Source organism: Gavialis gangeticus, unplaced genomic scaffold (genome assembly GCF_001723915.1).
Source record: "Gavialis gangeticus isolate Ggan-Ray unplaced genomic scaffold, GavGan_comp1, whole genome shotgun sequence".
In the NCBI taxonomy this organism is placed as follows: domain Eukaryota; kingdom Metazoa; phylum Chordata; order Crocodylia; family Gavialidae; genus Gavialis; species Gavialis gangeticus.
Genome location: NW_017728997.1, coordinates 23,891,729 through 23,902,751, shown reverse-complemented (window position 1 = coordinate 23,902,751; position 11,023 = coordinate 23,891,729). Strand labels below are relative to the sequence as shown.

Below are 11,023 nucleotides of genomic sequence, written 5' to 3'. Positions count from 1 at the left end.
AACTAGGAAGAACATTTGTCTTGGGCTGCCCATGTCTTCATGTACATGAATGTCCCTTAGACTCCCAGTCAGACTAACCTGGCTTATATGGACAGAAGCACAGTGAGCAGATAGGTAATGCCTCCCTGCTTTGTCAGAGGCAGAAGAAAAGGAGTCTTTGATCCATTAGTTGAACTGATCCTACTGGAGTTCTGGGGAGCTCCAAAACATCTTCTACTGAAGTCATAATTGGGCCAGATCTAGAGCTTCTTTCAGTAAGAGAACAGTGGGGAATCCAGCTCTTGTTACCATTTAGTCACATGCTAGTGCAATCCTTTTTTGGCCTGGAGTAGGTCAGAGCCAGTAAGTCTTCACCAGATCACGTTAGAGTGGTAGGAACTGTGGATGATGGTTCTGAGTGCTGCAGCACCACGGTACTGGTATGAGCAGAGGTATAGACAGGTTCCTCAACAAGCAACCACTGCTAAAGCATCAACAGAACCCGGTCTGGGCCTTGAACCATCTCCCAGAATTCAAAAAACCCGAGCATGTACCTGATAGGAATTTTGGTTTATCAGGCCCTCAGAAATGAGACATGTGTCCTCAAGTCTCCTTCACAGCAGTATCCTTGTCTATTTTTTAAGGATGTCAATCACCTAAGTAGCTCCACACAGCATGGAGCTACTTTTCCCTTTCCTACATTCAACAGCTCAGAATTTATTGCAAAATGTTGAATCTAATTACATGCACTGTTAAATGACATGAAATCATAAATTCATTTAAATTGTGCATAAATAAAAGTGATTTGGTTCACTGCTGATATTAAACCAAAAAAAGAGAAAAACAAATACCTTAAAATACTACTAATAATGACCAGTTTCTCTATTATCTTCATCCTTGGCACTATAAGATCCCAGAATGCATCACAAAATGTAAACATGGTGAATTCAGTAAGATAAAGCCAACCCTGCAGTAGGACACAGCTGCTGTAGGACAAGACAGAGTCATCACATACTCCAACAGTGCTAGGCTTTCATTATTATTTTACCACCCTCTGGCTGCTCAATGACATAATACTAATGTGCATATAACATGCTTAGTGCTAGTAAACAAATAAAGGCTCCAAGAACCGCAACGGTGTTGGTGGCTCATTCTTTTTTACAGTCATTTACCTAGATCAGACAGATGCAGCAGTTAGAGAAGAAAACTGTAGCCAAGCAAGACTTTACCAGGAATTTAGGTAAGCAGAACATGATTCTCCAGGTTGGCATTTTGCCAGTTAATACCTTTATGCAACTGAGGGACACCAAGTGATTTTTCATGCCAACAGTTTTGCAGGACTTGGGTTTTACCTCGCACAGAAATCAGGACCTTCAGCATCACCATGCACCCCACCCTGAGGCAGGAACAGTGAAAGATGCCATCTACTTAATCATTGCAACCAGGTCCTGCAGTTCTTTCACCTTGTCAGCTGAGGTGCTGTAGCGGGACCACAGACTGAAGCAGGATGCAACAGAACATGAAAATAAAATCCATAAATAAAAAAGAAAAGGTAAAATAAACGCATTTATAAAACATTGAGCAGTTCTCACCTGAACAGAGTTTTATTCAGCCTCTTATCTCCCACAGCTCAACCTGGGTGAATTAAGCATTAAATATCATCAGCACGAACTTAACATTTCCTAGCTTTTGACAGATGATTTTGAAACCTTAGTCATTTCTAAACAATTCTGATGTTTGCATTCATGTTAATGCATCGATGATGTGTGTGACTACAGCACAGTCTTCAATATTTAACCCCTTTTCCCAGTTGCCAGTTTTTAGCTTCATGGCTTAATGAGACAGAGTCAGTAGATCACAATATGACCCTGTTAATATTTTTTTAATGTCATTTTTACAAATTACACCATAATGCACTGATTACCAGGATGAAAGGAAAGTCTCTGTGTCTGTCTGGAAACCAAATAAAAGAATGTTTGAACATCTGTTCATCCTACAAATGTCTTTAAAAGCTTTGATTTTCCCATAATCATTTTGTTCCACCATTTCACCCTTTTTTTGAATGTGTATCCAACAGCCTCAGGACAGCAGCCAGAGATCTGCAGTAATAGCACATTGTAATCAAAGTTCTCGGGCACATTTTAAGTCTTCCTTTTGGAATTAAAAAGGGAGGGGGAAACCCCCAAATGGTTCTTAGCAGATACCACCAGCCCTCTGTCCTATAAAATATCACACTCTGTGAGGTGACTAAAGCAAAGGGATAGTGTACTTTTCAGCAGGGGTTTCTGTACAGAATTATAAAGCATTAGGCAGCTGTTCAGGCAGACAGAGGGCTGTACTGGCTCAGTGAGTATTGCTAACCCGCATGGTGTCAGACGGATCAAATTCCATAACAAGCAATTGGCTCAGAGAGGCTGCCTCGAGTAACGGGAGAGAACAGGTTGAAAAAACAAGGAAAACTGATAAAATATTAAATAGATAATATTGCATAACAGCATACAATACCTTGCATTCATATAGTGCCTTCCACACAGAAATAGTCTTACAAACCATCCAGACAACAATCACTAAACCATCAGTGAAATGCTGCCAACTTTGGTCTGGAACACAGCAGCCAGCAATATCACACAGCAGAGTTTATGGCAAGTCGCAGAGACCATCGTTCCCCACTGTAACTCAAGGTGAATGTCAGGTTGGCAGTATTAAATTCTCCCGTTTAAAATGTGGGAACAGCACCAGCATTAACACAGATAAACACTGCTGCAGGTTCTTAAATAATTGCAAGAGATCAACTCATCCTTTCTGAATTTCCTCTGAAAGAGGTATTTATAAAATAATTCTCAGACTAAGCTGATGCAATATAAAGGAGTTTCCCTCTATGTCATCAAGATAACAGTTTTCTATAGCACCCATAGTTGTAGCATCTAACCACTGAGCAAAGTTCTAGTGTCTGAAGTAAAGGGTGCAAAATGGGATTTGATTAAGACATAGAAAATAGAGAATGTAATAAATATTCTTGGAAACATGGGAGGGCAGGAGAGAGTCTGCAGAGTTGTGGGGGGAGGGAGACGCATTTTTCCCTTGCAGAGGAATACATTTTCCAGCAGGGCTGGCAGTGCAAGTCACATTAAGCCCTAGCTGAAGTTGCCTGCCTAATTCCTCGTGGATCAAACTGAAAGCACACCCCATAATCTTAAGGGATGTGCTAAAGCTTTGCCTGGGACTCACTCACTCAGCAGAAACCGTTTGGGATTAGTCCACAAAGCACTATTTTTGTGCTCATTTAAAGTGGCACTGTCAAGCTAGTGTAGGCACTCAACCTTACCCTGCCTTGGGGCCAGTTCGTGTTTTGCCCTTTAGTCTGTTTCTGTCATCTGGAAATTAAAAATAAAATACACAAGAAGGATAGTACAATATTTTGCTCTGCCATCTAAGCCAGCTGGATGGGCACAAGTTAACTGGCCACCATTACTTCCATCACTGAATTACTACTTAATAATGATTTCATAAGCAGGGAAGATAATGACCTAGAGTCACCTCAAGTAATGCCCTGGCTTGGTGCAGGTGGTAATCTTACTCTCATGGCTGCTCCCAGAAATTACAACAGCCTAACACTTGCCGACAGCAAACGAGTTTCTCCTTTTGCTCAAGTAGCAGGGACTAATGCTTTTTGCATGGCAAATCCCAAGTTCGTCTCTGCTAAAAACAGCAGCTTCTGTATGTGTATAATCATTGTTTGTTATCAATGTTACGGTGGCTTATGCTCTACAAGAAACAAACAGGGACCACTGGAGACCCATAATTCTCCAAGCTTTTATGAGGTTAGGACATTAAATCAAGAGAAATACTAAAGTACCCTTGAGACCCCCTTTCAACAACTAATGGTTTCTAAAGCATCTTGGAGATATTCAGTTTACAAGGCCTTATATCACAAGCTACTATCATTACTTTAATGAACTAAAGCCACTGACTATTTCCAGAGATAACTTTTTTTTTTGGTTTTCACAAAACAGCCATATTGCTTACAAAAAATGAAAACTGTTCTCAGTAGTGGCTCAGAATGGCTTACTCTCCCGATTCCCTCCAGATTCAAAGAAATAGCCAGCAGACTCAAGAAAAGCTGTGTGAAATATTGTAGAAAAGCAGTCTTGAACCTCCAGGATAGCAAACATAACACTATAGACCATCAAATTATTTGTGGCTTTATGGATGTCATAACATGGCAGACAGCCAAGGTACAAATAATACATATAAAACAATTCCATACCTGTCTTACAAACAGCCCCTTGTATACTTAGATCTGAAAGAATTGGAAACATCTATTTTTTGTTTTCACCCATTCACAGTATATATTTTTTTGCCTCCAATTCAACTTGGGGCAGTGAAACTAGACTGGTGATTTCATTTACAAATAAAATTCCCCAAATGACATCAGGTTTAGATTTCTATATTGTTGGGGACTGTTTAAAATAAAAGAGACTTCAAATGCTCCATAAAAAAAACTATTTCTTTTGGTTACAAACAGTAAGCATAGAATTAGCAGCTGACATTGTCCAAGGGGCCATGAAGCACAACAGACAGATTCAAAGAGCAGTATCTGAACAAATGGATTCTGGGGACCAAGCTAAGCTGTAGGGAAAGGAACAGCTTCTAGCCTTAATTCATAAGGAAGGAATCCATCTACAATGTTTCTAAGATCAAAACCTTTTATTAGAGTTTAATGTGTGTTCAGACAACAAATATTTTCCAGCCAAGCTCATTTTGGAGTCTAGCCTTTTCAGGGTACTTCAGACATCACCCAGAGGGCCTCTTCTGCCTTCTCAAGACTGAATCATTTTCTTCTGCGTGTCAAAGACATATCTTTTAAAGAGAAGGCTGATGGCAACAGGCTGGGCTGACTCAGTTTTGGTGCTGTCATCCTCTTTGGCTGCATCCCCCTTCCCTGCTCTGGATTTCTTCTTAGAGGCAACAGTCAGAAGTGCCTTTGTGTCTGGCTTGAGCCCATCTAAAAGGAACAAGAACATGCATGACAAAAAAACAAACTTCTCAGTCAGGATGTCAACATTACAACTAAAAACAATGAAGAAGTGAGACCACCCCTGCATCTCAAGCAAGCCAGATGGTGGCTTCTACTGCCTCCATTTAGAGTTCCCTGGCAACAACGAAACCTAAAATTGTTCGAACATGCCGTTCAGAATGGTAACACGAACAACCCAGTATCAACCTCTTCACCCTTGTTCTTGGTTACTGCGGGCCCCAATACATCAAAACACGCCAGATTGTCTGAGATAGGCCTGATCTGCAGGCCTTCCTCTTTGCCCCGTGTAGATCCTTTCCAGCCGCTGCTTTTCTCCTTGAGAGGAGTTGAGGCCAGCAAGTTTGTACAGATAAACTACACACATGTAAGCCACAAACCAAAAATTAACCAATGGTTATATTCTGAGGCGGGGGGCAGAGGAAGCACACACATGCATAATGACCAGAGCATCTTGAACATTTTTGGTGCATCACTTAAGCCTGGCCAAAAGTGTGCTGTTCAATATGCTCAGAGCTACAAAAGTGCTGCTTCTGGCCAAAATGGGTTACAATTGTCTTTTAACATTAAGGGGGTCCAGACTGAAAAAAATGGGGAGAACCTGACTCTGGAAGTACAACACTGGGGAAGGACTGAAATGGTTTACCCAGAGCCGGCCCTAGGGGTGGATGATGTGGGCAACTGCCCAGAGTGCCATTTTCCCTAAGGCCAGCTCTGTGAACCTGGGCAGACATTCGCCAGGGTGGGAGGGAGCCCACACGTGGTCCCTCACAGGGCGGGCATGGCCCCTGCAGTGTGGCCGGCCCATGGAGAGTGTCTTGGGAGAGGAGGCTGGATGGCCGGCAGTGCAGGCAGAGGCCAGAATAGGGGAGAACTGCTGAGACCAGTGGGCTCAGAGAGGTGAACGCTTCCACGGGGGGCTGCAGCTGTCACCCTGGCACTGCCTGGCCCTGCCAGGCCCACACAGTGGGGGGCAATCTGGCTGGGCCTGACTGACCACCACCCTGCACATGACCAGGGTGTTGCCTTGCCCCTCCCATGCCCAAAACAAGGCTGCCCCAGGCAGTCCCTACCTCTGCAGGGCCCAGAGGGAGGCAATTTCCTGTCCAGAGCAGGTTCCCACACTGAGAAGGGCAGTGCTGCTGCCCAGGGCTGAGACTGGGCTGTCTGCCATGCTCGCTAAGGGGTGCCCATGCTGCTGGTTGCTGCAGCGCTGGGCGGGTCCGCAGGGATATTAAGAGCACAGCCCAGGGCCAGCTGGGTACTGGGGGCTGCGGTGGAGCTGCGTGAAGCTCACTCTGTCCCATCCCTTGCCCTGGGGGTGCCCAGTGCCACTGCTGCCAGGCTTAGCCCCAGGGTAATGGAAAGTGGGGAAGGGGGTGACCAACCCTTACACAGGAATCAGCAAGAATGAAAACGTCACTGACTTGGGGGGTGACAGTGGAGCAAAATACAGGTTTGCTCAAGGCGCCATTTCCCCTAAGGCTGGCTCTGGACATATGAATACCCGACCTTTTCTTCCTAAGCTTTCTCAGAGATTTATTTACAATTTTTATATTTTTATATTTTTTATATTTATTTACAGTTATTATATTTTACCATGTCACATTGGTAACATTTCAGATGAGACGCGAGTTAGCCAAATCCAAATAAACACTGTAAAACAAGGGAGATCCTGCTGCTTCCTGACCACTCTTACAGCTTTTGCTTTTCTTTTTTTACAGCGAATGAGAGAGGATCCCTTACAAGCATATTCGGTGCCACCTAGCTGAATACTCCGAAACGTGGTTCTCAGGCATTTGGCCAATTTCAGTTCAGGTATTTTTAACCTGTGGTGTCACATAACCTTATCTCAAACACTTAATCAGCTTCTCTCCCCTCATACTGAAACTCAGATGCGGATTCTCATATCATGGCCTGACAAAAAGATTGAGATGCTTATGATTTACTGGAGACAGGAGGTCTACAAGCACTGGTGATTTGCTCCATTACAGACACATCTAGAGGGCATTGTGGGGACTCAGCACCGAGGGCCACCTTCTCTTCTTGCTCTGTCAGATAGCAAATTGTTCCATGTGGCAACGACAGCATGCAGCAAAGGGGGAGGGAGGAAGAAGAGGAAGTAAATGGGGAGCAAAACCAGGAAGCTGTCAACTCCCCACCATGAAGGGGGGGTCCTAAAATGCTCTGTATTTTGAAAACAGAGAAGAAAGTCAAGTGGGCACTGCTCTTTCCAAAGATTGTGTGTGCATGTGTGTGTGTGCAGGGAGGTGGGGGGGTATTTCATATATGTAAAATAAACAAACACCTGCTCTCAATTATGGCAGTCAGATGTCAGCCCACATTACCTTGCATGTATGCTACAAAGCCTCCTGAAATGAATATGTTTAATAAGTAAAACATTTTGGGTGTATCCCCACCCCGCCCCCCCAACCAACTACCTTCTATCACTGGATGCTGGAATACATAAAACACAATAATTATTTCACAAGAAAATGAAAGGGCTGGTTTCTTCTTGGTGGCTCAGAAGTTTGATGATGATTATCCTTGCATGCGTGAGGTGCAATTAATCAAGCTAGATAACAAGGCCTGACCATGCAGTGTTGTTTTATGCCTTTACTGCATGGAGGTGATTTTTGTTTGGTTGGTTTTTTAATTGTGCTGTGCTCATCAACTCATTTAAAAATTGTCTGCTTCTATTTCAACCACCCCCTTACAATATTAAAATGACAGAATTTAATTGTTTCATAGAAAGTGCCTTATTTTTGTTTGGAAAACACCAAGCACATTGTAAATGCTACTGGAAACCAGGAGAGTAAGGATGGATGGGCAAGTGGGATAGGAGTTCCAGGTGTTACAGCCCATATCTAAGGGGGGCTGTCAGAAAAGACCTAGGGGGGTGCCTCACTCTCCTGTCCCTGCTTTTCTCCTGCACCTTTCCTGCTCCAACACCAGCTCCAGCAGTGGGGAGGGTAGAGAACTGGTGGCAGCATGCAGGAAGGAACAGCTGCTGGGGGAAACATCGCCTCCTTTTTTTGCCACTGATGCTGCTCTGCCTTCCCTACTGCCTCTGCACAGTCACGGCACTGGCCAGTTACACTGCTGCTGGAAACAATAGCAATAATAATTAGGGATGGAAAAACTACCCATTAGCTCATCCTGTCCAGTTCCCTGCCTTTGCAGGATTTATACCCTATTGTCTCCTTTCTACTGTTGTGATCAGTCTAGCTAGAGCTGTCCCTCTGCAACAGGGCTTCCTCCACTTCCCGAGGAAGTGCATTTACTTTTTGGACTTCCCTCAGTTTAGACAAGGACATTGTGGTGTTTCACTTTGGTTTCTAGTCAGTTTTACCTTCTTGTCCTTATTACTGGTGCTGTATTGATGCCGCCGACATACTGCTATTGCTAAAATGATATGAGCTTCCAATCCTCTCAGAAAGGCTCATTTTCATTAAAAACAACCACAACCCATTTTTACAACTAAGTTTTGTAATGGGGGTTGGGGGAGGGGAAAACACTTCATACAGTGACTACAGTTTTCACCAGTTACACTCCTAAATCTATGCCCACTAACTCTTCTGCTTGGTTTGTACCAAGTCTAATACTATATCTCCAACTGGCCACGACAATAAATATATTAAATGATGGCAACATAGAAGGGGTTGACTTCCAAGGTGCAGTGCAGCAGCAGTTGCAAGTTGTGCACTTCCACAACTACCACTGAAGTCACGAGGGACTGTGTGGCCTCAGTCCCCGTCAAAGTCAGGCCACATATGTAGGTGCCCACTTTTAGGCACCACAATTAAAAAATTTTAGTTTCAAGTGAACACGACGAAAAAAAGAAGATTCATATAAGTTGTAAAACAACTGCGTAAGATGGGAAAAAGTTTTTTAAAAAAAAGAAACAGGAAAATGAAAAGAGTAATTCTCTTTCCAAACCATCCAAAAAAATCCAAAATGAGGGAAGCAAAAGCATACCTCACCTGCAGCCTTCCCCACCTATTTGGATTCAAATAAGGTATTATGTGCGAGAGGAGTTAGCAGGAGAAATGGAAGAATGTGGTAGTTCCTACAAGTGAAATCATGGGCTGCCAGCCAAATGCAGCTCAGGTATTATTAAATTCGCAAGGTATCTAAATTACTTAATCAGATCCCACGGCCCTCATTCTGCAAACAGATTAGGTGGCTGGCATCGTACCCTGACAAATGGCATTTGCTGTTTTTTTTCACTCTGGTGCCAGGAGGTCTATGGGCTGAAGAGGCTCTGTGATATGGAGCTGCACAAAGGAGCAAGCAGAGGGAGACAGGCGGAGAGGCGCAATCTAGGTTTCATCTACCTCCGTGGATTTCTCGCGTTACACACAATGCATACTTTACATTTTACAAAACCAAGGAAATGAAGGGAAATATATCTGTCACCGAAGAAGACATCAGCCCTTTAATAGCTGAAATGACGGATATTTTTAGATGGAGGTCTAGTTTAACTTACTTACATTAAGGGTCTAATCTCTCTTGAACAATGACTATGTTAGCTTGAATACATAGTGAGAAATCTGTTCCATTAATTAAGTGCTGCCTGTACTACTCGGATTTGTAGCAAACGTTAATAGATTTTTTTTTTCCTTCCTCTGTTGGACAATTACTTTATTTTGCCAAGTTGCTAATGGATTAAAATTCAAAAAGGTCTCTGTGTTAAAAAAGACTTTAGCTTCAAAGTTCTAACAAGCGCCTTGCCCACATCACTGGGAAATACCTACATATTAATATTATTAACGGGCAATCCTCAAGGGCATAAGAGATATCTGAAAGCTTAGCAAATTCATTCCCACCCATCACCTGCTATTTGCTACCATGTGTATAACATGCACATCCCAGCCAGACTGTACTTGAAATGTACTTATACTGAGAGCAACCTTGGCTACAGACAGAAATGTAAGGATACAACAGCTCTTAAGCCACTGCATTATGTTACGTTTCACTGACTACAAGTAGAAAACAATGTTGGGACCTAAATGTTTATTGAAGGCTTCTTTGTCTTCGCATGGACTAAAGTACTCAACCCAAATTGAGTCTTTCATAATTCCTAAAACTGTGAATTTCACAAACTTAAATGCAAATAATATCTTATTAGGAAAAAAATTATTTTCAACCCCTCAGATGGCTGTCATGTATAAAAAAAGAACACTTGCAATAATTTTATATTATTTTCAAAAATTAAATCGAACTTTATACTAATTGCGGTTACCCTTATTTTAATCTTAGCATAGTAGACAAGATTTTTACAGCTGTTCATGCAAAAAGTTTTGTAGACTTTTCAGACAAATATGCAATCCCAGTAATTTGGCATGCAAATTATACACAATATCAATCTGAGCTCATTTCTTCAGTCAGAAAAATGCAGGAAACAGCATTATTCACTCAATTCTTTCTTTTTCCTGTCAAGTATATGATGCTTAGCATCTACCCAGTCTGACTGGTCCATAATGAAGTTTTAAGGTTCCCTTATATTTATTTAATTTCATCCTTTATACTCATCTGATCAAATCTCCTTTTAATCAGGTCTGATGCAAAACTTAATGATGTCAATGAACATTTTCCCATTGACTTCAGTGGTCTTTGCAGCAAGCCCATATGGAAACGAAACCACACATTGCTTCCTTATCCTATACCTGTACTACAGATGATTTTTTTTCCAGTGTTGCTCTGCAAACAGATCAGTTGCAAGGTGCTAGAGGAGCAGACTCTCCATTAAATCCCCTCTTCCTCTAACCTCAAAAAGAAATACCATTAAGGAGAAGAAACAAAAAAACCCTGTGCTTGGCAGAAGAGTTCATGAAGCTACTTTATAACTATGTACAGACATTCAGAAAACTCAAGGCAGAATCAATCTAAATTATGTGGTTTTCTGTAAGCAGTGTAATTTAGATCAGTAATGAACATAACACACATTCGCCCTTTGGCGGGGCCTCTCCCAGTGCAGCCAATGGTGCGGCTGTCTCTTGGGGAGTT

The 11,023-nt window shown here is 42.4% G+C and overlaps 1 protein-coding gene across 2 annotated transcripts in view; it reads right to left on the bottom strand.

Annotated features, from left to right (window-relative positions):
- Nucleotides 1-1,846: 1,846 nt before the first annotated feature.
- The window catches only part of EEFSEC (eukaryotic elongation factor, selenocysteine-tRNA specific), a 270,403-nt gene continuing 261,226 nt past the window's right edge, over nt 1,847-11,023 (bottom strand). For both annotated transcript variants that reach the window (XM_019504946.1, XM_019504948.1), the window contains exon 7: nt 1,847-4,984. In XM_019504946.1, coding sequence (XP_019360491.1) covers nt 4,800-4,984 — 185 coding nt within the window. In that variant the 3' untranslated portion in view covers nt 1,847-4,799. The remainder of the gene's footprint in view (nt 4,985-11,023) is intronic.